General features: G+C 37.8%; 1 protein-coding gene across 2 annotated transcripts in view; it reads right to left on the reverse strand.

Moving 5' to 3' along the window:
* Positions 1-704: 704 nt before the first annotated feature.
* The window catches only part of LOC145765151 (uncharacterized), a 29597-nt gene continuing 3207 nt past the window's right edge, over positions 705-27094 (reverse strand). Inside the window, exons 2-7 of one of the 2 annotated variants that reach the window (XM_082576926.1) lie at positions 22811-22918; positions 14081-14302; positions 6734-6872; positions 5479-5727; positions 2449-2536; positions 705-2201 (exon numbers count right to left, since the gene is read on the reverse strand). In XM_082576926.1, coding sequence (XP_082433052.1) covers positions 2039-2201; positions 2449-2536; positions 5479-5727; positions 6734-6872; positions 14081-14302; positions 22811-22918 — 969 coding nt within the window. In that variant the 3' untranslated portion in view covers positions 705-2038. The remainder of the gene's footprint in view (positions 2202-2448; positions 2537-5478; positions 5728-6733; positions 6873-14080; positions 14303-22810; positions 22919-27094) is intronic. The other variant, XM_082576927.1, reaches the window with a different exon arrangement.

The raw sequence follows: 27094 nt of genomic DNA on the forward strand, positions 1-27094 counted from the left end.
CAGTGCTGTTCATTCAAAGTTTGGTTTCATGAGGAATGTGTGGGCTTAGAATCTGACGATGAAAATGACTTTGTTTGCATGGACTGTGAATAAGTTAGATTGTTTAGCAAATTAAACATTACCGTTGTGGAATCACCATATGGTTTGGGTATGACCAGCATACTAACTGGACTTGTTCCAAGTGACAGTGCTGATGTGTTTGTTACCTGTAGTAACAAATTCATTTCTTTGTAAAACTGAAAGACTGACAAAGATAAGCAAAACTTCACTTGTTATGTTTATGTTCGACAAATACCCCCTAGACACTGATTTCTTAGATACTTGTTTAAAGTTGCAGCCAGCTTTGCTGGAGGTGCAAATATTTTGGGGATTGGGCAATTGATAATTTTTAATTGAAAAGAAATGAGGGATTTAATAGTGTGAATTGTAGAAAGTTTGGTTAAGGTGGGGAATGGGGATGTGGAAAATTGTACCGTTGTGCACCCCTGGTGAAAAAATGGAGCATGGGGAAGGGAATAGTTGTCTCTGTGTATTTACTTATTAGTTCTGTGCGTGTGTTGTCGATAAGAAGTTGTTTCGTGGTGTTGTTATTGCCAAGATACACCTTTTCTATCACTTTTGGTGCAAACCGGGCCTTATCGAAAACACATGCATCTAAGGCCTGCTTAAGATTTTTTTAATGTTTCACAACTCCTCTTACTTAAAAACTTGTTTCACAGATATGTTGTTTAGATAGACCCAAAGTATCCTCATTCCAAGTTTCGTTCAAAATTATGCAGTATTTAGAAAAATATTGAGGTTTGAGAATTAGCAGGCCTTATTAGCTGCAAGTACCTTAGTCAAATTTAAAATGAAAGCGTGTGTGTGGCAAACGTGTGTTGTGATTGTTTCTACTTCGACAGAAAGTAATAATTGCAAAAAAATACAAATTCTGTATTAATATTATAGTTCCATAAGAGCAAAAGAAGCCGAACCAAACACAAACCTTAAGTGGTTAGAAACCTGGAGTGACCCTAGCATAGGGTAAGCTAGGACAAAAACATCAAGTAATAAACGAAATGATGCACGAAAAGATTATAAGTGAAGATTCTAAATAAAATAATAACAAGTTTAGGCTACCTACTTTAGTTGTTAACTGAAATATTTTAAAATGTTAACTGAAATATCTCTGTCACTGTGTCAAGTTAATGCCACTGTTAATGCGGTGCCCACAAAATTCGACCGACCTGGGTCCACATCTCTGAGTACAAGCGTCGTTTAACTCAAATAACACATCAAAACTACGAAACAGGTCAGTCAAAACAACCAGCCAGCAACCACACAACCAGAGAGAGGTCCCATCAAAGCGAGCAAGTCTCGGACCATGTTCAACCTTGATTGTTCACTGTTTAGTGATCGGACGTTACTTGATGCAGATCGACTCGACGTAGGATTTGAGCCATCTGACTGCAGCAGTAACAGTGTATATGAGAAAGATTCTTCTCACCAGTAGATAAAATTGCCAGATCATACATAGGATCCATGATCACAGTGACGGCTACATGCAATGAACACCATGCATACACATGGCGATCAATGCCAGTAGTGAATCAAACCTCAGTGGGATATGTTTACCTCGCAGCCTCCACCCTGTACACAGGCAACACCTACAACACCCGAACTGTAGTTTCAGACCGTTAGAAGCTCAAATGTTTATCGCTGCCAGATCGCTGTCATTTTAGTTAAAACAAAAATCCTTGTCTAATTTCAGTTGACTGTTGTTATGCTATTAACAAGAACGTTATTGTTATAAAGAAAGTTTTTGTTAGTGGGGTTCAGTGACAAACACAAAAGAAAATCAAGAGTTCTGCGATGACAAAAACGTTGAAAAGCGCTGACCTAGATGCCTGATACTCGTCTGTACTCGTTGCTGTAAGTTTATTGAGCTCAACAAGGTACTAGCTCTTTGACTTTGAAGCGCAAAGTTAGTACTTTGTCCATTACCAATGACACAAACAAACGTGGTAAGGATACACAAAAGGATATACGACGTCATATGTTACAAATCAATCCGCTTCAAAACTTGTCGTCCTCTCAACACAGTAGGGGTGTCTTTTATCAAATACTTGACCCATTCCTCTGACGATGGGGGAGGTGGTAAAACCCAATCAACAGGGGTGGATGACCCCTCGCTTTCATTGATAAAGTGATCCCACATATACCTGGATGAATAGGAAAAAATAGGACTTGAGACAGTGGAAGGCCACGCATTTTAATAAGTTATAAAAGTGAAAAGTCAATGTAGCAATTCTTTGTTTCAAGCAATCGCGAAGCCTCACATAAAACAAGTCGAGCACAGATGCTGTGTTTTCAAGGGCATCTTCGGTGCCCAACAATATGCTAACCAACAGATTGAAGCCATTTTTCGGCTGCCAACTAAAGAAATACCATAACAAGATTCCCACACACCTGCACTGCACCAAGTTTGGTAGGTTCATTTCAGCTTGTTTGTGAAGCTGCTGCATGGGCCACACCGGATCAAATGCATCAAGTTCAACTATAACAAGTAATAATAATAAAGTAAACACACCGTTTTGTAAGCAACGATTTAAACAGAAAGCTGATTCGTTTCGTACAATATACAATTGAGATTACCGAAAAAAGAAGTCAGCGTTTGTAATTTCTGAAAAATAAGGCCCTGGTTGTTTCTGGGTTATCTGTACATTTATTGGATACGAAATAAGATCTGCGCACGATATTATTTAAACAACAAAACATGTTTGAATGTAAATATGAGAGTGTGGGTCAGGTTGTTCCTTGACTTAACCAGCGGATACTGAAGTTTCGTGTTTAAAGTAAATCTGTTTAATATCTCAACAGGAGAATAAATAAGCCGCCAAGTAACCCAGTGTCTTTTACCGGACGCATTCCTGAGTTTTTAGAACACTTCATAATGTCAACACTCATCATTGGTGACAGATCATGTGATAAGGTAGTCAGTAGTCACTTTAACATAACAACTTTGGCAAGAGCACAGTGAAACTTTAAACCTATCAACCAGTTGGAAGTTACAGGTAGAATAGTGTTTCAACCAATCAGAAGTTACAAGTACAAGTAAAACAGAGAAAAAACGCAAACTTTTCTTACTGAAAGTAAATTAAGTGAACCTTTTGCCGTCAGCAGAGTGGTCTACACTCTAGAGCAGTGGTTCTTAAACTGGGGGGCGTGTAAGGCTCACAGGGGGGGCGCAAAAAATTAAAAAAAACTCTGCATGGATTATAACTAAACAGTAAACATGTCTTCACAACTACGCTGGACAGTCGATTGTTGAAGATGAAACTTTGTTTTACAGTAGTACCAGTGTTTGTAGAGCGTGTTGTTGTCACATCTCGCATTCTGTGATGTTTTAGACGTTGCTAAATGTTTCTGCGACACTTTAACTCTCGTGACACAACGGTTTTCTGACACAGCAGCCTCGAGCTTTAGTTCTAATGATAATCGCAACGACTGACCAACAAGTGACAGAGGCTAGAAGTACAGCAGTATCCCCCCAACTGTACAATAGTAGGCTACCATGCATAGGCCTAAACTATTTTTTTTTTAATTTCAGCATTGATTTAATTAGGTTTACTTTTAATTAATCAGTTCTTTTGACATAATAGAGTGGGGAAAAAGAGAAAGTATGACAAAATTACCTAAAGTTTGGCTTTATAGATGCCATAGTAAATGACCAAGTTGTACCACAATGCGTCGTATGTAGGCTATTTGAAATCTGAGCAACGACGGTTTGAGACCAATCGTTCGCAGCGTCATCTTGAAGAAAAATACCTTGACCACCAAAGTAAACATTTAGCTTTTTTCCAATGCAAGAAAGACTCTTTAAAAAAAAAAGATTGCAAGTAGCGAGTGCTTTCGCTAATCGTCCTCGGCAGAAGTTGTATAAGTGTCTTTCGGAATTTGGCATCGTCGAGTTCGCCTACCTCTTGAACGTTTTTGAAGCCCTTAATAATTTAAATCTGCTCCTGCAGGGCAAGAATACTAATCGCATCAAAGACTATGATGCCATCCAGGCTTTCATAGCAAAACTAGGGCTGTGGCATCGTCGAGTTAAAAAGGAAACACAGCTTTATTTTCCAACCTTGATACTCGAGAAAAACCAAATTAAACTGAAGGGCAAGCTTAAGTTCGAAGTGGATTGCCACCGTCAACCTTTGAAACAAGAACTTGAACGCTATTTTCCAGACTTGGTTGACACCGAACTTCCAGAATGGCAGATGACAAGGAATCCCTTTCGTCTAAATGAGGAAATTATTCCCGACAATTTACAAGAGGAATTCTTGAAGCTAAAATGAAATTCTACTGAAAGTGACAACCTTGAAGCAATGCCACTAACTGAGTTCTGGGTAAAACATGTACAGACATTTACAAGAGTGTGAGTGCTGTGGCTGTACGCACACTTCTTCCATTTCCATCCACTTACTTATGCGAAAATGTTTTTTCTACTCTCGTGAACATAAAGACAAAATCTAGAAACAAACTTGAATGTGAAGCCGATCTGAGATGTGCATTATCTGCTACTAATCCCCAAATTAAACATTTGGTATCCAAAAAAAAGTTACATTCTTCGCATTAATTGCAACTTACTTGGAAATGAATTGCTGTCTCAAATAATGTTTTTTTGATTTTGAAACAAGGTGGGGCGCGAATTATGTTAGAATTGTAAAAGGGGGGGTGTCTCAAAAAGTTTAAGAACCACTGCTCTAGAGGGTCAGGCAAGAAGTCATTTCGATGACATAGGTTCGTTTCCCACCCCTACCATAACTTTTTTCTTCTATAATTACCAAGTGATGTTCAAAGCACGGATCAACTCTCTGGCTGACGGAATATTACAAGGATTTGACCTGTTTAAGTGGCTACTGTGCGACAATGGTTCAAAGTCCTGCAAGTTATAAGCAGAAAACCGGAGAGGTTTTCTCATCTCAAAAATTTCTTCAATCAGCTTCGTGCGGTTGTCAATAATGGTTATCAACGAATCTACAGTATTTACGCAATAGATTGAGTTTCGCTTTTAGCAGTATGATCGTTGCTTACTTCACAATGTAGATCTGTTTAAGCCTTAAGCTGCAAGTTCGCTGTGGAAATAGCGAATTGCACTGGCTTTCGGAACACAGTTCCTTAGTCATGTGCTATGACGAATGGCGTTGAAGTGAGTGAGTCGTTCTTAAATGTGGCTCTTTTGTTTGACTTGAGACTGCTGTCTGTCTGTTAACTCAACAGATGTAATGTTAGTAATGATGTAATGTTAGTAATCTCTCGAGCAACGAATGTTTCGTTGCGGCACACGTTTTTTTCTGGAAATATAACTCGACCCTGTTAAATACGATGAACGTGCCAAGAAATATTTTATGTCTGTTCATCTTTACACAACCGAGTGACAACGTTCACATAAATTCACATTTTCGGTCAAGTTTACAGAAATCTTTGGCGTAAATAGCCTACCGTATTTTCCAAATAAAACTTCATTTCTTTCTTCTTCAACTTTCTTCTGTTCCTTCATCAATTTCTTTTTTTTCTCCTTTTCCATCTCAAGCTTCGCTTGGCCCTGTCCGGCTTCCACGAATTTCTTCAGAGAAATTATCCTACTGATACAAGAGTACTTGTAGTCTTGCAGAGCTTCACTAGCAGACCTTGCAGCGTTGCTGAAATGCTTGGTGCTGGATTGAGTGGGAGGATCCTGACCTGAAACAACTAACATTGAAAATCTGCTTTCAATTCAAACGGAATTTTGGTTAGTTTTCAAATACCCGCCATTGAAACCAATTATTTTGAATTGCTGACCTGCGTGGATTGATACGAGTTCGATCCACGTGATCGCACCTCACCATGGGTGGACACTAAAACTAAACATCAATGTTGGATTATACTGCTTAGCATTGTGGGCAACACACTACAGTACTAGACACACTAGTGCTTTAATTAACAGAATATGAAGTTCGGTCTGAGCGCATTATTCAGGTCTTTTGTGACTGTGCTTTGGAGGTTGGTGTCTCGTAGCTGTCACTTCAATAATAAAAAATAAAAAGATACACTTAGCCTGTTTTCAGTGAAAATAGCTTCAGGCCTCTATCATTACTATAGGCTCGTACGGTGACAAGGAGTATAGATCGCTATGGTTCAGCATTCATAATGACTAATTTGGAATGTTTTCTTAATCCAGAAAACTTACACACAGCAACCACGACAGTTTAACTTATAGTATTACGATTTGACATATGCAGATAATCTGTTTTTTTAATAAAACCCAACACGCCCGGGTTTTTATGGGCAAAAACATGTTTTATCATGTAAAATTAGTTAAAAACAATGTTTTTCTGGTAGGATTTTTTACTGGTTTAAGGATAAAATAATTTGACTATTATTCATATAATTTGCATTAATGCGAAAAATCGTGCTGCTGAGTGGTGAGCCGCTGTTAACTAAATGCAGCAAGAATTTTGCAAGATTTGAATATTTTTACCTTTTCTAGCAATAGTTGCAATACTCATTTAAGAAAAAAACTTTCTTGATAAAACAAAAACAGGGCACATGGGCAGCGACCCACTACAACACTGCTCTGCAACGGACGCAACAAATAACCAAGTCTCGAGCCATTCGTGTCATGCCGCATTCCAACCACGGCATTAAGGACTTGCTTCGGTCTGGTCGGATTTTAACAATGGAATTAAGTAGAAAAAAATTAAAGTGTTAATCTAACCTCTGGATTTCAAAGAATTTAGTCGAATCTTCCTCAAAGAAGCCACGGAATTAACAATATCCAAACATTTCGTCACCGCGTTCAGTTTTCTTCGCAATTCCAACAAAGCTTCATCGAGTTGTTTTTGCATCTCCTCCTCCTGAGACATGATGCAGGAAGTCAACTTACGTTGTTAACTAGTTTCAAAGAAATTGAAAATAAATGACAGTGGCTGTTGAAAAGATGCTTGTGAAAAATGCTATAAAAATAAATGAGTTGACATGGTGTTGCCAATTTACAGAAATGATAACGGGTCGGTAAAGAATCGAACCATCACCCCAGTGCACGCTGCATTTCAAGGTGGAACCTAGCCTGTTACGTTGGACTGATTAAAACAACATTTTTTAATAAAAAGAACAAAACTCTATGAAAAGCAATTGGAAATGAAGTTCTTTAAAAAAAAACATTTCAAAATAAAATCAAGGAAGACTTGGGTAAAAACGAAACCTGCCATTTCCTGATTGGTTACGTCTAGACATGAAAAAAGCCACATGGTTTCTTTTAACCTATGCTTTAGTAAACGCAAGAATATTTATTTTTTTAAATTTAGATTTAGTGTGAAAACGCGTAGTCTACAAACAAAATTTGATGTTATGTCGTACTTTTTTCATTACTGAAAAGGTTGAAGTTTTGTATTCTAGTTTATATTCCTTCAATAATAATAATAATGCATGTTCTTGTATTGCACTGTATCCATCGCAGGATGCGTTGCTTCTCAGCGTTTTACAAAGCAGACAGTGTCAATCCAGCCGTATAAAGCATGGCAGTAAGGAACAGTACAAGCAGGAATACGATTCAGTGTGTTAAAAAGTTTTTGGGATGACCTGACAGGATATCGAACTCATGCCTACTGACTCAGAGGCGGACACAACCAATCAGCCAAAAAACAAATTGGGACCTATTTTCAACTTATATGTGCACTTGTGCAGTTTACAATCTAAAGTTTAAAGCAACACTATACAGTAGTACACAACACATAGTAAGCAGTAAATGAATCGACTAAAAATGTATAGATTTTCGACAATACTATAATGTATGATTAGCTCTTAAAAGTCACCCATTATACGGTTATCACACCATGCAACAAAAATTTATTTTCTTTGTCCTTGAAAATAATTGATATAAGCAACTTAGTTTGCTTTTGCTGAAAAACCACAAAAATCATTATTGCACCACAATAACATTGGGTTTGTATTCGACTAGTTTGAAATTTGTTTTATTTCATAAGAAAATAAGTACGTAGAACTTCAAGAACTGCGGAAACTTCACTCTGCTAATCTCGGTGACCGGGCCTGCGTCAGTGATTCAAAGCCTCTACAGTCTACAAGTATGCGAAACTGCCAGGATTAAGCTCTGCAAGAAGCTTTCCCAGTCCGAGGATAAAGATTCAATCAATCAATCAATCATGTAGATTACATTAATTGTTGGTTTTATCACAATTTTTAGTAGTGTGCTATGGCTGGCCGTGGTTGCAAGACGTACTCAGTAGATTCCTTCTGCTATGTGTGTGATAAGTTTTTTTGCCAGAAAAGTGCTGTCCAGACCAGTGGCTCCCAACCTAGGCAAATATTATCCCCGGAAGGACATACAGGATACTTCGGGAGGAAAATTGGCACCACAACCACGCTAAAAATATATGTTATATGATATACGATGTTTTCCACCTCGCAGATGCAGTCACAAACATCACATGAAAGTAATATTTTTTCTTGCAGTAAATATTTCTAAAAACTGACTGAAAAGTAACGAATAAATATGATATAGTGGTTGAGTTCTTTTCAAAGAAAATGTAGCAAACATTTTTTTTGTAGAGTTTGTTAATTTGTTTGATTATATAATAATTATTATTTATGCAATATGCAAGTATGCATTCATGTGAAAAATCATGCTCCCAGGTACTAGGCAGTGAGTTGCTGGTTGCCAAGCCTGATAAATGTAACAAGAATTTGATTCAAACGTATAAGTTACATTACTTTTTTGTTTTTCTAGCAATAGTTGCAACAAAACTAATGCTAGAAAAGATAATCCGGATGAACACTCAAACTTTGCAGTATTTACTTGAAAAGTTGTTGGAAATAAAACTTTTGAGAAAAAGCTTTGTTCCATCACATGTTTTTTGTTGAACAAATTTAAAATGTTCTCAAATTGGAGCAGAATATCTCATCTGGCCACATTAATTTTGTAGATCTATCCATGCATGCCCAAATGCCCGTTCCATAGCTACCCTTGACAGATGAAAAATTCATTGCAAATGCAAACTCCCCAAATTCTGGAACGAATGAATCATCTTTTGATTATATTTAACGCCAAGTGGCTGGGGAAAGGTGTTCCTGCTACCCCAACATGCTGCTGACAAGAAATTAAAGATCTTGTCAGCGAATTGTTGTAGACAAAATCGAATGCTGAGCTATTCATTTCTAGACTGAAGCAATGGGACTTACTGGATGCAGTGCAAATAACATCACAAAGGAAGTGACATCATGGCTTCTCAGTGTTCTACACGTTGAAAGACGGTTTATGCTTCTACATGATTTGGTAAGACTCTTTAAGGCTATAGGCATTTCTTGTGATCTCTTTGAGTGGAAGCTCGTCATCGACAGCTCATCTGGAAGACTCAAAGCTGTTTTGTTGCACAACACAAACAAGTGTCCCTCCATTGCTCTGGCTCACTAAGATTATGAATGAAGAGTATTAAAGCATCATAATTTAAGATGGTGGTGGCATTTCTTGTTGGGACTTCAAGGTGGCTTTATCAAATTTTCATGCCATCACTGTCTCTGGGATTATAAAAAATATAGATATTCATTATTCAATGCAAGAGGAATTGGCCTCTAAAAATCAGCTATGTGATTGGATCTCATGATGTACAACAAGAGCTATTGGTAGATGCACAAAAATGCTGATGCCAACTCTGCACACAAAACTAGATCGAATCAAGCAGTTTGTTAAAAAAATTGAGATAAAAAGTGTGACATTTCAGCATATTCAAGGGCTGTTTCCAAAATTTTCAGAAGCAAAACTCAAAGCTGGAGTATTTGTGGGACCCAAATTGAAGAGACTGATAAACTCCATTGATTTTCTTGAGATGCTGTCCGAACGGTTGAACGGAGAGCTTGGACTTTCGTTTTTTCAGTTAACGAAATCTAGATAATCACAAAACTACGGGGAACTAGTTCATGCATATTGGAAGAAGAGGTGCAGGATGTCGCTGAAACTATATACACACCCATGCTCACCTTGATCAATTCAAAGATAACATGGGTGACTAGTGACTACTCAGAAGAACAAGGTGAAAGATTTCATCAAGAGGTTAGGTCTTTTGTGAAACGCCATAAAGGACAGTATAATGTAAGTAGGAAAGTAATAGGCTATAATGATGAGGGACTACCATAGCTTACTACAGGTGTTGGCAACCTTTTTCAATTCAATTTTCACAGTGGTCCAAAGCCAAACTTTACATGGTCTTGGCGGGCAGTAGCCTACTAATATCAGTTTTGATAGATTCAGACTCATGACTTCAAGGCATTGAAGTAATGACTTCGGAATATGGGTTCCTTAGTAATACCCATGCCAGGAATCAGCTAAACAAATTCTTCAACATCAAAATCTTTGTTTACTCAACGCACAAATACTACCAGCTCAGCTGTAGGCCTATCTGTCGTGTTTGTGCTCTCATCTATCGCCATTAAGAACTATAGATCTATAATAACTTTTTTGCTAGATTTCACATTCTCACATATCTCTTCTTTTCGTCGAGTTACGGTTCTTGCTGGAAGACATATTTGAAAAATAGTTTGTTTTTTTTTCTCTGGACATAATATTATGTTTTCAATAACCTCCATCATACGGTACATCTTTTCCCAAATTTGTAATCAGTAAAACATCCATCAGTACAACAATTTTTTGTCGTTTCCTATTAAATATCCTTTGCTTTCTTTGTTTGGCGCTTTAGGTTGAATTTCTTGTTTACAGAAACAAAAACGCTGCAAATCAAAGACATGAGCCTACAAAATGATTAATGAAAAAGTCTTTGTTCTCCCATTCGATTGTAATATATCACTGGCCGGGCCAAATAATACTATAATTTGTAAAGGGCTGGGGGCCGGATGATTTTACTTGGCGGGCCGGATCTGGCCCACAGGCCATAGGTTGCCGACCCCTAATGTGTGGCATGAAGTGCGAATGTGTGGCATGCACAAATGTCTCATATAGAAGAGCGAATGACACACATACGTGTCATGCTAAGCGCATATGGCAAAACGGAAAATGAAAAAAAAGACGCCGTACTGAGACAGGCCTTCGGTAATTGACGCCGCACGCAACGGATTAAAACAAACAGCAAAGTTAGCCATTAAAATTCCAATAAATTTATCTCATGAAGTCAGAACCAAAGTTTAAACTTTTTGAATGATCATTTTTATTGATTTAGGTTAAAATGTGGTCCATACTTAATTCCAAATGTCGGGGATGAGAAGATAAGGCTCTCATTGTACGAAGCCTTCAGCACTAATCAGGGTAGGGTTGCCAATTCCTTTCTCTCGATCACTTTTTTTTCAGCAATTATGCCCACACAATTTATTACACTCTCGGTCAGTGGTTGCCAACCAGTTTGCAATATTGGAAATGCAACGTCTTATCTGCTGCGCCATCTCACCGCCTTTTTTGTTACACAGTGATGACACTGAGTTAACCAATTTTTCTTTGGTTACTTCTTTAATGTCGCTTTACGTATTTTTGGGTGCTGAGTTAAAAAATCCAAATATTTTTTTGTATCAACGTTGTGCTTTCTGAGATATTCCCTGACTTGGCGATTGTATACGTTCTTTGTGTTTAACATGCTACCATAAAACAATTTTCAATAAAATTTTGCCCCATTGCGTCTGATTAGCATTCCGAGCGTGATTTTGTCAGAGCTTTCAAAACGTGAATGGGCGTGAGCAGCAAAGCGTGCGACTGTACAGTCTACATCACTATAGACTAGCAATCAGCTGATCGAGCAATAGTTGTTACTGCGGGTGATTTAACTGTAGGCAATGTATGTATGTATGTACATCAAAACATCAGATTTCAACATCAAAACATCAGATGTGGTAAAGTGGCTTTTGTTATTGCTGTCGATAGTGACGTATTCTCGAGCAGTGTTTCCACTTTTTGGTCATTTTAAAAATTTAAAAATAAATGAAACGTTGGACTTTGGGCCTTGCCAGTGAAAATTTTTTTTTTCGGTAATTTTTTTCAAATGTATTTTTGAATGTTCAGTTTACGCATTTTAATGCTTTATTCTCGTTTGAAAATTTCATTTAGTATGCCTTTAAGCCCAATTTAGTCCGGTCCAGAATTACTTCTATTCATTCTTGTAGGAATAAAAAAACGCTTAATAAGCTCAAAACTCCGCTTAATAAGCCCAATTCTTAATTATATTTATTTGAAATTGTGTAAAAAAGTGTCACAATTTACTATGTCTTGCATTCGACAATTGCACACTTTATTACGTGGCTAACTCTGTTCTTAATGTTCTGTGATCGTTGATAAATTCAAGTTAAGTCTGTTAAACCCAAAGTACATTAAATCGAAGTCGCTTGAACCAAGGGCTGGCTGTATATGTTTCTCGGCAGCCGATTGTAGCAATAATTAACAGTGATGGACACCGTATTGTTGTAGAAGTAGCTGAAGATCTTGTGTGTGACTTTTTTGATCTTTATCTGCACATGTATTAGTTAACAAAAACAACCATTTCATCATAAAAAAACGAGGCTACCCAGTTAGCAATCACTTCACCTGACCATATGCAAAGGGTGATTATGGCGTAACAATTATAGTGACACCATACACAATGCTTGCGAACCTATGCATGAACTGTAATGTGACGTAATTTAGTCGCCAGTTTTAAAAAATAGCCACTGAACTGACCGAAATCGACAATACTGCCGTCCCAAGGTAAAGCGACGTAACTACATATTTTTGATTTTTCCACTTTTTATTGTTAAATGCTTCGCAAAGACTATATTTTTCTTCCAGCAAAGACTCAACAGCGTAACTGCAGTAGTTTTCGAGATATTTGTTGGTAAAACGACGTAACTACATATAAAGATGATATATGCAAAGCCAAAACGACGTAACTGCCAGTTACGTCGTTTTACCATAGAATCCAGAGCAAATAATCCCAGTTACGTCGATTTACAATAGAATCTAGAGTTAATCCCAAATTCTCAATGGGATGCCAGTCTCTGCCAAATAACGCCAGCTGTTTCGCTCGTGTTGCAAAGACAATTACGTAAAAAAAGAATAACCTCATTTTGTAGATAAAATTCTTATTTGCTTCTGAAGTGAAAACATTAGTACAGAAGCTCCAGAGTCAACACGCAACAAAATATTAACCTCATTTTGTAGATAAAATTCATATTAGCTTCTGAAGTGAAAACATTTTATCTACAAAATGAGGTTCATATTTTGTTTCGTGTTGACTCTGCAACTTTTGTACCCAAACACTCTTCATAAAGCGTCTTGTAGCATCGTTTTAGTGAACAGAATCAGCAGTTAGCTTTAACGCAGTTACAAGACGCAAATAATGGCAAAAAATCGACTTGCATGAAGTTGTGAAAACGCCTATGAATAATTCTGTGGACCATAACGCTAACAACAGAGACTACACGGTGACATACTAAACAATCGACCACAATTTTAGGAATAGCTACTCGCCAACGACAAATCACTTGACTTAATTGATGTTGACTGAAGATACTGCATTGTATTTGAACCATATTACATATTTTGTGTGTGAATTCAATACATTGCGTCAGATACGCCGGTTTGCCTTTGCAGCACTGTCAGAAACACAATCAGGTTTACAAAGGTAAAGCGACGTAACTACACTAATTATCTTAATTAGCGAAAATTAGGACAGCAATCAATGTTTTTGTTCCCATTGAAACAAAAAGTAGGTAAGATCTTTTAGTTGGAGGCATCAAATGTTGAATTGCGATTAAAATGTCGTTATGGTTTACGATTAACTTTAAAGCGCCTTTTCTCGGTTTTAACTTTTCTGTAGTTACGTCGCTTTACCTTTAGACGGCAGAATAGATAAAAACACTGAGAAAACAATTGTTGAATATTGTGATTACATTTTCACAAAAAGTTGCTTATTTACCCTACATGAAGAAAGTTAACTCAAAACAAAACTTAAACAAGAAATTTAGCAAAGGAAAGAAACATTTTAAAAATTGTTAGAACCGACTCGTTCACGTACTGTATGTATTATGTAACCATAACCAATTACAAACTTACGCCGAACGCGTTCAGACGACATACCCGTTTTTGTGTGTCCAGTTTCTTTTGTTCTTTCTCTTGCCATTTAGCAATTTTTTCATGTACTTCTTCTATCGTTTTCTCCTGTTTCACTCTCTTTTGGTAAGATATCTGCTTTAGCTCTTTTATACGATGCCGTTTCTTCCGGCGCTGCGAAACCTTGCTTTGCAAGTCAGATAAAATGGATTTATCCGATAAAATGGATAAAATTCCCTGCAATTCATCCTGTAAAATATCACAATCCATGAGCTTTTAAAGTTACAGTGCAAAGATTTCACAATCTTCAACGATTTAGTTTCTAGGCCTACAGGGTGATCAAACATTAAACAATTGAATTGATTTTTCAATATACCCTCAGCAAGTTTTCTTCTGCACATTTACATCGATTGGTTGTAGTATTGCAGGTGACACCATGGTTCACCTGAAATTTCTACTTAAAGAAGTCCTCAGTAAAGCCTACCGTATACGAGGGTTATTCAGCTAATGTTAACAAAGGTCTAATTTGATAAGTGGAATATTTTTAGCAGTCTGGTGAATAAGTAATTTCACACGCAACCACGAAAGTGAGTTTGCAAAACCTCTGTGGGGCAGAAGTAGCAAGCGTTTGGTCAACGCTTCTGGCACAATTGTGTGGATAAGTCCAGACAGTGCAGTTGGACGTATATTGTTACGCACTGCTGTCGAAACTATAGATGGTGACTTCAAAATGTTATACGGCAAAAATATTGATGTTCCTGACTTCATTGTCCTTTTATGAGAACGTTGCTTTTCTGGTTCTTTGAAAATGTTATCACTTGGAACTTCTGTTACCAACTGATGATCGTGTTCTTCGTCACTGTTCTCAGTGGCGACGGTTGACTTAATTTCCTTTCTTTCTCGTTCTTGTTGAATTCTTGTTGTTTCTTCAGCTTTTCTCTTCCTTGCTTTGCTTTCTGTTTTGGCTAAAACTTTGTCAGGTCCTCCCATTAAAGCTATTCGATCACTCAGCATTGACTGGAAGAATTTTTGTCATCATCATTTACAATCATTTCCATCACATTTCTCGGCCAAAATTTCATGGTTTGTTCAAGCTGATCTTTGTAATTTTTAATTCTTGTCTTTGGTTTTCCCTTGGATCTATCTTTTACTTCAATCTTGAGTATATTTTTTATGCCTGAAAATAGTTTTAATACCTCATCTGACATCTTATTTGGAGATAAATTTGGTATGCGTGCTCTTGCATAGAATGGAAGAACCTCTTGAACTGTTAAATTTGCTGCATCTCTTGTATTTGTCCCTGTTTCATTGTGATTAGCTAAAAAGCAGAGCAGGACCTGCTTTGCGGTAGGTAGATGACTACCTTTTATTTGTTTATCATCAGCACATGGGATTGTCTCCAGAATGAAGAAGCGTGGGTCTGCAGTTTGTCGAGTGCTAGTCATTTTAAACATAATGTTGGCCTAAAGCAATAAATCTGAAAAAATACAGTATTATATATATAATACAATAACAATCGAGTAATGACTACAAAGATGTATATAAGTTTTTACAAAGATGTTCTATTATCTCTTGGCTAACCATTCGATGTTACGGTTGGATTAATCAGTGGGTATAATTATTATGATGTCGCATGTACATAAATATAAAAACCCTTAAAACACCATTTTTGGCAATATCTCTTTTTCTAATGGAAATAGACCTATATAATGTTAGAAAGACTAATATAAATATGAGGTTTCTGGTCATTTTGAGCTATAAATGAACTCTCTAGCCCAAGTATAACTGTAGATACTGTAAAATCGTGATTATCGGGGCGCGCAAGGGGGTTCAAAAGTTTGGGGGTGACCTGCTACCCCTAAACATTGTTTATTTTTCCTGAAATTTTAACAGATTGTTTTATACCCCTAACCTCCCCACCAAAAAAAGTAAGGGTGAAACATCCATACAAGGGGCACCAGCCGCACCCTAATACCCAGCCCTCGAAATTAGCTTCCGTCTACGACGGCAAAAACATTGCCGTTGCCAAATCAACAAATCTTGGATTGCGGCTGCAATTGGCGTAATGCTTTGATAAAACAAAATTTTATGCGCTTCTTCTTCATCGTGTGTCACACTGCGGTAGCCCAGAGCATCAGGCAAGCTATTTTATGCGCTGACAATGCTCTTGTGAACTGTAAAAAGTTTGTAACCTTACAAATACTGGCTTAATTGTTACGCAAAAGTTATTCTTTCATCGAATGCTTATTTTTTACCAGTGTTGTTGCAAATATAAAAAGTGGTACAAAATTGGATAAATGGTTCTTCGGCAGTAAAGAAAAGTAATGCTTCCAATCATATGGTATCACGCGTTCATGAAAGGGCAGTTTTGCGTCTTCAAGTATTCCAGTGACGAGGCGACAACCTCATCCTCCCATGATTCCGATTCTGACTAGTTCTTTATCCAACAGACTTTGTGTTGCTTGCAGTACTATCGTAATTGTGCCGAAATTATGTGAGTGTATATGTAAATCGAGGCAATCTTCTCGCAGGGAACTATTGATTTGTTACCGGTATACCTGATTGAGCAATTAATGTTACCGTATTTCATGATAATTCAATTTCGCTAGATGTCGAATTAATGTAAAACAAACGTAGATTTCTTTACTGGGCATTGTTGTTACGCGATATAACCCGCCCGCCGGGAAAATTAAATCGATTTGTGCTGACTCGAACGTTAAATCAACCCGAAATTAACTTACTTTTCCCGCCTTGAGTTATTTAACGTGAATTACTGTAACAGCGTACGACGTGCGTATCTTGTTGCTCGCTTTATCGCTACTTTTGGTATTATTACATTATTACATCACAACAAATCAAACAGTGCGGTCGTGATAGACTATTCGATTATATTTTTCTCTTCTAGTTTTACATGTTTTGGTACAATTTTTTCTTAATAAACGTTCACAGCAATTGCCGAGGCAATTTCATCTTTTGCCGTTTGGCCTCGTCAACGTTTTTGCGAAGTAAATATAAGCTAATTTCGAAGACTGTATGAGTGTTCACAGCAAGTAAAATAGTCCGAGATGAGGTCTTGGTGCGATGTTTCTGCTGATTAAACTACCGCTGTAATCATCTACCGCTGTAGTAAATCAAACAGCAAAAATTTTGAACAATTTTTGTCCAAATTAAATGCTCATTTTGCGACGGCATTTTTATTGCCGTAGCAGAATGGCCATTATGACCTTTGCGGCGGCATTTACCACGACAATTGCCGTGTGCCGCCGCTAATTTTGCGGACTGCATACCTATTTTCTAAACTAATTATGAATGCCAAGTTATGACTATTTTCTAAACTATATTTTCTAAATATTTTCTATATTTTCTACTATATTTTCTAAACTATGTATCAAACACAGAGCTAATTTTTTTTATAATGTTTCATATATATATGAGTTCAGTATATATGTATATGACTTCTCCAGATACATTGAAATTAGAAGAATAGAATAAAACAAAAGTCATTTACACCCTGTACCATTCTAAGTTAAATTTTAATGAAAATTTGCTTGTAAGCAGGTGGAGATTTCAGAAATTAAGAAAAAGTTTGTCTGTATTGATAAAAACAAAGTAAGTTTAAATATTTAAGTTATTTTGGCAGCCGATTGTAGCATCGAATAGACAGCGATAGACACGTGTTTCGCCCATGAGGCTGGGCTCATCAGTATCGCACCGTATTCTTGCCACTTGAGTAATCGACCGCCGCTTTACCAGTCAGTTTAACTCTTATCTTTGTGGAAAGAAAGAGCCAACAAAACCAGCAGGTGCCTGGGGTGGGTTATGTGAAGAAAGGCGTTCTTCCCGGCTATCAGCACAAGGCTGATTACTCACTAGGACAGCGAGCAGCAGTAACGCTTCGCTAACCAGAACGGTGTAGCTTCCACGCTAGCCATAAAGACCTCCAATTAAACGTTTAAGTTATTTTGGCAGCCGATTGTAGCATCGAATAGACAGCGATAGACACGTGTTTCGCCCATGAGGCTGGGCTCATCAGTATCGCACCGTATTCTTGCCACTTGAGTAATCGACCGCCGCTTTACCAGTCAGTTTAACTCTTATCTTTGTGGAAAGAAAGAGCCAACAAAACCAGCAGGTGCCTGGGGTGCTGCCAAAATAACCGGCTGCCAAAATAACTTAAACGTTTAATTGGAGGTCTTTATGGCTAGCGTGGAAGCTACACCGTTCTGGTTAGCGAAGCGTTACTGCTGCTCGCTGTGCTAGTGAGTAATCAGCCTTGTGCTGATAGCCGGGAAGAACGCCTTTCTTCACATAACCCACCCCAGGCACCTGCTGGTTTTGTTGGCTCTTTCTTTCCACAAAGATAAGAGTTAAACTGACTGGTAAAGCGGCGGTCGATTACTCAAGTGGCAAGAATACGGTGCGATACTGATGAGCCCAGCCTCATGGGCGAAACACGTGTCTATCGCTGTCTATTCGATGCTACAATCGGCTGCCAAAATAACTTAAACGTTTAATTGGAGGTCTTTATGGCTAGCGTGGAAGCTACACCGTTCTGGTTAGCGAAGCGTTACTGCTGCTCGCTGTGCTAGTGAGTAATCAGCCTTGTGCTGATAGCCGGGAAGAACGCCTTTCTTCACATAAGTTTAAATATTTGCTGTAGAGACTTTACCCTAACATTTGAATCTACTCAGACTTAACTGCGTTACAATTTTATTTTTTCGTACTCTGTCACACAATTTTGAAATATGCCCGACAACGTTATCGTCCAATATCAAACCAAATTCTATCATCAAAATGAAGGAATTGTCACAGGAGATAACCACTCAGTCTCTCTAGCAAACATCACGTTACACTATGTCCTTTTGCCCATCGCTGAAACACTTCAGCAAGCGGAAATTTTCAAACGTTTCATTGATGATAACATCTTTTCTTCATTCGGCGATCAAAACAGATCAAATTGAATTGGCACTGAAATCAAAATTTGAACAGAACAACTTGGAACTAACATTTCATAGAAAAAATACTTCTCAAACAAATATGAAAATTGAATTTTTAGACGTAAACCATGTCATTTCAAACCACTCCGCAAAAGGTTTTATCACCACTAATTATGTCAAACCCACTGCTTTGGATCGAAATTTTATCAATAGAACTTCTCACCACCTCACATCCATTTACAAAGGCATTGTGTTTGGAGAAGCAACAAGACTACGTAGGTTAAATGAAAATCAACTTTTGTATGAAACGGAATTGGAAAAATTAAAAGGAAAATGTATTAATTCAAGATTCCACAAAGGTATGACGACCAAAATAATTCAATTGGCCAAAACATGGACAGTGCCATTTGGACCTAATCAACCACAGAATAACATGGACAAAAAATTCGACAACAAAATTGTATGGGCTACGTCTTTCCCTAATGATAAAGTCTTTCCCTTATGAAACTCACTGATAAAGAACGCAAACTATACCATACTACTAGGATTGTATGCAAAAAACCTACCACATTGACTCAGATACTTACAAATTTTAAAAGCCTTTCATTGAACACAAACTCTAAAATTGGATCATCCCAATCCTGCGGAAAATGCTCCTTTTGTGGCAATCGTGGCAAATACGGCAGTATGGTCACTACTACTACAAACCATCTCATCACCAAATTAGGAAAAACTGTACCACTCAAACAAAATTTAAACTGCGAAAACTTTGGCATATATGTTGCCACATGCAAACTATGTAAAGAGCAATATGTTGGCCAAACTATTAATTCCTTTTCAAAAAGATGGACAGGTCACCGAACAATGTGGAAAAACTACTCTAAAAACTTAAATAACACAAAGACATCCCTACTACAACACTACTCCAAATTCTACAACGACATTTTGCAAACCAGACCCAAGCTAGAACATTGCTTCGATGTCACCTTCACAGAACAACCATCTACCGATTTACTAGACCTACATGAAAACAAATGGCAAACAAATACCAAAGCAAAAATTAATATTCAAAAAATGATCACACCTTTGTTAAATAAACCTTGTCACCCCCTCCTTTTTCAACTTTTTGGAGACTGCTTAGTTGTAGTCTATTATTTACTTTTGACGTAACAATTTTTGTTTTTTTTGCAGTTCTGCAATTTGAATTTATCTTATAGGCACAGTTGTAGGACGTGTAGGATAACATCTACCTTCACAGTTTGCAATTTTAGTCAGTAAAAAAAAGTTTTTTTTTGTGCAGGAAGTTGTCAGGTTACCACTTGGATATCGTTTTGATGTAGTTAATTCTGTTGATGAAGTTCTAAGTAATTTGATGTGGTTAATTCTTTTCGTCATTATCAGTTTAAGCACAGACTTTATACCTTTTGTCATTTTAACCAATATTTTTCGAATTTTTGATGTGTTTCTGGTTAAGCTTATGATGGCACAATTCTATACCATACTCTTTCGTGCCATTTTCCTTTTATTTCAGTTTTGATTGTTAGTTTTTCCATCAATTCTTTGACGTAGCTAGAGTAAAACGTTTTTTTCATTCCTTCGCACTTTCATCATTTGATTTTGTGCTGTTTGCTTTCAGCTTAACTGAAGATGATCTAGCTTCTAGCTGATCGAAATCGATTTTTAGCTATATATGGTTGAACCGACTCATGTGAAAATAAATTTCTTTGCACGTTTTTTTCTTGCATTAATTCCATACAAAATAACTTCACAAAGGTACAATTGTACCTATAACGCCTGTTGACTCTTGAGGGTGTAAAAACAACTTAGCTCACTACACCGGAAATGTGCAAAAAAATTCTGAAATTTGGCCTAAGATGCAAAGTAACTCAAAAATATAGAGATGTCAGGAAATTTTAGGTCAATACGGCTTTCAGTTAGAGCTCTCGACCGATATCACTTTTTCAGGCCGATACCGATATTTATAAAAAATTTAGGCCGATACCGATATATATCAGCTACAAAAAATTAGTTACCAACAAAGTTATTAAGCAACAAACCAGTCCAAGAAAGTTTATGCATTAGTTGCTGTAATGGAAGAATCATTCTTAACACTAATCACAGAAAAACACCAAACGGACAAACTTGTCCGGTCTGAATTCTTCGCCATTTAAGAGCTATGGCTACGGTTTGGAAGGCTTTTTTAAATTTCAGCAAAGGCTTTCATCAGATCAACGAGGTGCGCTTGGAGAGTCAAAGCGCCGTGTAGCTGCAATACGCCGTATAACTGATTAACTTCCACCGAACGAGGTCGTGTGGCTTCTTGCGTCACAATGCTCTGGGCACGGGTTGGAAAACTTCTACAATGACGCTACTATTTTCTTCTGTGCAAAGTTTCACCAGGCTTTTTTCTCTGGGTTTATTTTTGCATGTCATGTGAGCGAAAGTTAATTTACCCTGGACCTTTCTTACTGAAATACCAAAACATGACAAATTTTGCTGCGTCTTGCTGTGATGGCCTACTCGTATGATCTAATTTTGTAACGAATCTTGCCTTATCAATATCACTCGGAGATCAAAGCCAGACATTGTGACGTAAGACTTGAAATAAGTTGCGCGTGGTTAGTGTAGAAGTACACTGGTACTCCCATAAATTCTTAGCAAAAAGATCACCTTTGTTACACTGATTCAATGTCATCAATCGTTGAAGCAACGTAAAACTCGAAAGTTTTCCTGCTTGAATGGAAGCTAAGGGATACAGTATTAACATTTTTTTAGATGCGCGCACTAGAATGGGCGGGAAATTATATTCTCGCAACGATTGTTCGTGCTATGAAAGCACGTTTGAGCAACTTGTGTTTCTTCTAAAGGCATGTATGGCTGGTTTTGAGTGTGCTTTTGCTGGCCGATGTTTATCGGCGAAAAATAGCCGATACAATATATCGGCTACATCTGATATCGGCCGATACATATCGGCTGACCGATATATCGGTCGAGCTCTACTTTCAGGAAACAGTTATCGGAATTTAAACACGCAATTAGGTTATATACAATTGCACCTATGCCGCCGGACAAAAGGTTAAGCAAAAAACTTGTATTCCGAAAGCCCAAACAAACATAGCAAGATATTTTGATTTAAATCGAACACACAGTTAACAAAAAACAAACAAGAAATTTTACAGTAAAAAGATATCTTTTGCAATAGGCTACTTCTATGTAATAAAAATTAATACTAACATGAAAGTATTGCAACTTGTTATCATGTGCTGTAACTTAATGCGGCCTAGCTACCTACCTGGAACAACCATTATGCATTGGTCATTATCCACAATGCTATGAAAAGATGATGATGTTTTCACAATTTTTGTTGTTATTTAGAGGCATGATTTTGGGAAACATATCTTGCCTTTGTTCTTCACAAACATTTCTTATCCATTATTTATTTTGTATTTCATGAAAAATGGCAACTACATGCTTTGAAAGAACTGATAGATTCTTCGCCTTGACTATAGCCATCGTTCTATTTCGAGGACATGGCTATCATCATCTATCAATTATAGCCATCGTTTTCTTTCCACTTCATTGCTCAAAAAGCACATAAATATTGCTCATATTATCCATTTAGGATCAAGAATTTCAAGTAGGCACAGAAAATCGATCTACATTGCATATAATAATAATGTTGAACCATAAAACCAAATCAGCAATGCTACTGCAAAGGCTGTTAAAAGTTGTTTCGAACCAAGATGGCAGGTTGCTAAGTGATGACGTCATGCCTACAAACCCTATACATCGATAAATATTGCATTATTGCATACTATACCTTATATTCTGAAATCTTCCTCATGTTTTCTTCACAATTGCACGAAAGTTCTTCCAAGTTTTTCACGAGATGTCTCGCTCTCGTCTGCATTTTCTTGGCTTTGCATATCTGGTATGGAAATATTCTGCATTCATATAATATGAGGCAATGTCTCCCTACTGACACAGTTATGCGCATGAATTAGTGCAAAACACAAAGAAAATCTATCAATGCCAGTGTTGCTATTCCGAGTTTGCCCCATAAGCTCAGTGGTTATACACCCCACTCGAGATCAAGCAGCGCTGACTCGGCTCTCAAGGTGTGCGCTGGAGCAACTTACACAGGCTCTACTCTCCATTTAGCGTCAAAAAGTGGGTGGAATATAATCTCCCGGCAGCAATACTTCAACAACTATTGGAACCTCCAATCTGTCTCGATGACTGGGCCGTAAAATTTTTTCACACAAACTTTCTGTCTCATTTGCATATTCAGTAAGTGTTTTTGGATACTGCACAGTGCGCACGGTAATTGTTTTACCGATTCATTTTCTTCCAGCGTGTTTCAGAGTCAGCAGTCAATTTCGCTTTCCAGGTCCAAATCTAAAAATTGAACTTGAAAAAACACAAAGCCTGGGGAGTGGGGACACACCAAGTTTAAAAAAGTTGAGAAAAGATATGCATTTTGGTCACTGTAAAGTATGATTTCCCAAATTGATCAAAAATTAGTAAAAATGCAGTTTGAAGAAAAGTTAATTTAGCCCATTAACTAGTGAGGCTGGCAGCCATTTTTGTTGTAGGTTAGATTACTCTAGCCAGTCAAATTGCAGAAGTATAATATAGAAACAAACCACAGAAAAGTTACAAGAAGACATTTTGGCCAGGTGGTTCACTGCCAAGTTATGTGTGTGTATCTCATAATTACTGCATTGTTATTAACCAAAACCTGTGCTGTACTTGTGTATGTGTGATTAAGCATTAGTAGCCCTATGATCGATAGTGCTGCAACACTACACCTAGCTCATTTCTTTTTTTGCAAAATTAGGTATTTTTTTCATTTCAGGAAAATTTGAACATAGATTTAGGGAGTTTTATGTTTGCATTTGTGACAACACTGGTACTACGCTTTCTCATTATCATAACAAAAAGGATGAAATTATCGAAGTGACACTGTGACAGCTGATTGTAGGTATGAGACCTCATTTTGTTTCAAGTCAACTCTGTTTAAAGACAAATCTTACTGATGAACTGTTGGCAGTAGGGTTGGGACCCCGGAATTTTAACCCATTTTTCTGATCCCGGGATTAATTTGATTAAAATCTCGAGATTTCTAGAAAACATCTACAAAGGCTGATCTAGCGCCTAGAGCTGGGCGATATTACAATACGATATTTTTTCGGCAGCGATATTTATTCACAAAGCTCCGATTTTATAGTTTATAAATGTACTGAAATTATAGCAACATTTTCGCATGCACAGTGACACAGACATCGCATGCGCAGACAACCCTCAAGCGTGTGTGCATTGTTTACGCATTACAAGCAGTCTTTGTGATTACGCAATCCTGCTTATTGATTCCCACGTGTTGGGTTGTTGCAAAGGATGAAGTCCGGTAAATACGATAGGAAACTTGCAAGCTGAAAAATTACAATTTAGCTCAGAATGGCAAATTTTGAAGATGTAAGTTCAAAGAGAAAATCCAAAGAGTGGCAAAGCTTTTTGTATTGTAAATCTATGCAAAACGCAAAATGTAACTTGTGTCAAACCGTTTTGAAAGCTTCAGGGTCCAGTACAAAGTGACTAATATTAATAACTAAATTCGGAAATTAGCAAGAGCTTGAAAAAAGCCTTAGGTTTATTCCTGGTTTCGAATCGACGAGCGTCGCAATGTTGAACTAGTTCACCTTTTTGGATACCTCAAGAAACCTTTCTTACATTGATCAACCGCAGGATCAGCTTGGTCATGAAATAAAACGTCAGAAAATCGCTGACCTGGCCACGAACATTCTTCAAAGATTGTTCCCAAGCACAACTGTAGAATTAGATCGAGGCTCTACTGAAAAGCACGAAGATGCCATTACAGAAGATAGTAGCCATGAAACTGAAATGACTTTAGCTCAAGAGCTGCATGCTTTCATAGCAGAAGATGAAAGTGAAGAAGCACAAAACAGTGATGTCGGTGCCCGAGTAATGCAAAAAGCCAACATCTGTTGAGGCTGAACGTGCATTTTCAGCTCTTCGATATTTTTCCAGCAAAATTAGAAATCGTCTTAACGATGATACTCTCAATGCTCACATGTTTTTGCATCAGTATTACAATAAATAAGTGTGGTTTGTGTAGCTTGCATGTGTATTTTCCTACTTTGTTAATTCCGACAAATCTCAGGATTAAGGAGTAAAAATCTCGGGAAATCCCGATCTCGGGATTTCAAATTTGATTCCCAAATTCCAACCCTAGTTGGCAGTAAGTTGATTCTGATTAAGCTTCAAGTTGTAGCCTACATACTTTTGCCATTACATAAAATCTCCTAAAGGTTGAGACAAAGTAGATACGGTAGGTTACCATTTATGAGTTAAAAATGTTTTATTAATATTTCAAGTTTATTCCTGGGCAGTGTACCTTAAGGCGGTCCTTATTTTTCAACTTTGGAAAGTTCAATGTCTGACCCTGCTAAAATGTGCTACTAGCCACAAACACCCTGTGTGTGAAACATTGTTAAAAAATATTGATGTTTAGAGGTTGCCCAAGACCAATGAAAAATCACCATACACCACCCCCATAGAAGGAATGCTGTTCGGTTCACGATATATTAGGTTCACCATATGTTCACGTTCAACTATCAGACATAGCAGATAAAAGCAGAGAAAACAAATGGCAGAAGAAATCTTGCAAAATTTTACAGCTACTTCACCATTAATTGTGCATTAGGATGGAAAAGTAATTTGTGATTTATGTGGAAACAAGAATGTGGATCGTTTACCTGTTGTAGTGTCAAGCGATGGGCAATCACAGCTCCTATCGGTGCCAAAAATCCCTTCTGGTACTGGAAAAGCTCAAGCCCAAGCAGTGTTTGATGCACTTAGAAATTGGGAGCTGCAAGAATTAGTTGCAGGGATGTATTTTGACATCACAAGCTCCAATACCGGAAGTATTAACAGATCATGCATCACGATAGAGCCAGCTTCTGGGCAGAGATTTGCTGTATTTGGCATGCCGTCCTCACATTTTTTAGCTGATAGCTGGTGCTGCATTTGTGGAAGCAATGGGATCATCTGCTGCACCAGAAATATTATTGTTTAAACGTTTCAAGGAACTATGGAGATTCCTTGATCGGAAGAATTTTGAGGATGCATCCACCTACGTCCTACATGCAAGCCATTAAAGGTGTTCAGGACATCAAAGCACAAACGACAGGGTTTTTGACTTCCGCATTGATGGAGCAGCAACCTCGGGATGATTACAGAGAGCTTGTGGAACTCACCTTGCTCTTTCTTGGGGTTTCACCTCCTCATGGAACCAGATTTCACGCTCCTGGTGCCATGCATCATGCACAGTGGATGGCTAAAATTATCTACACATTTAAAGTGTAGATGTTCCGCAGCCAATTCAAGCTGACACCTAGAGAACATACTGGACTCCGTAATTTGTGCATCTGCCAAAATCTACGTATAAGCCTAGATTCTTGCTTCACTTGCCGTTAAAATTCCCAACAGTGACCTGTGTGTTTTGAAGAGCTTGGTTGATTATAAGTGCATCAATAAAGGCATTTCAATGGTGGGATGAAGGGATGAGATGATGAGCACCTTCACGTGGTCTCTCCTGTGAGTAGCCGAGTTCAATTACAAATGAAAAGGCGAAACGAAGCTCATCAAAAAGTCAGAGAAAAGACTACATTCACAACGTTTCACAGTGAAAACAGCCCTTTTCAGGGCATACGGTCGTCCCAGCTGGGACAAAGACCGGAGAGAGGAGGATTTGGCAGGGGTCTTTCCGAATCCTCCAGCTGAACGTTGAAGGGCTCACGACCAGCAAGCTTGACATTGTGGAGCGGCTGGCCCACGAGCACAATGCAACCAGTGTTCTCCTCTAGGAAACTCACTGCACAACAGTGGGAAAGCTAGCAATCAACAACTTTTCGCTAGCCGAATACACTCTTAGCAGGAAACATGGCCTCGCATCTTTTGTCAGAAGAAACCTGTCTTGGAAAACATCAGATTCCTCTTCGGAGAATTCCGAGATAGAGTGGCACTGCATCAATGTAAAGGGGCACATCATTAACATATACAAACTCCCTCTCTCGCAAATGTC

The sequence above is a fragment of the Aplidium turbinatum genome, chromosome 2 (genome assembly GCF_918807975.1).
Source record: "Aplidium turbinatum chromosome 2, kaAplTurb1.1, whole genome shotgun sequence".
NCBI classification, from domain to species: Eukaryota; Metazoa; Chordata; class Ascidiacea; order Aplousobranchia; family Polyclinidae; genus Aplidium; species Aplidium turbinatum.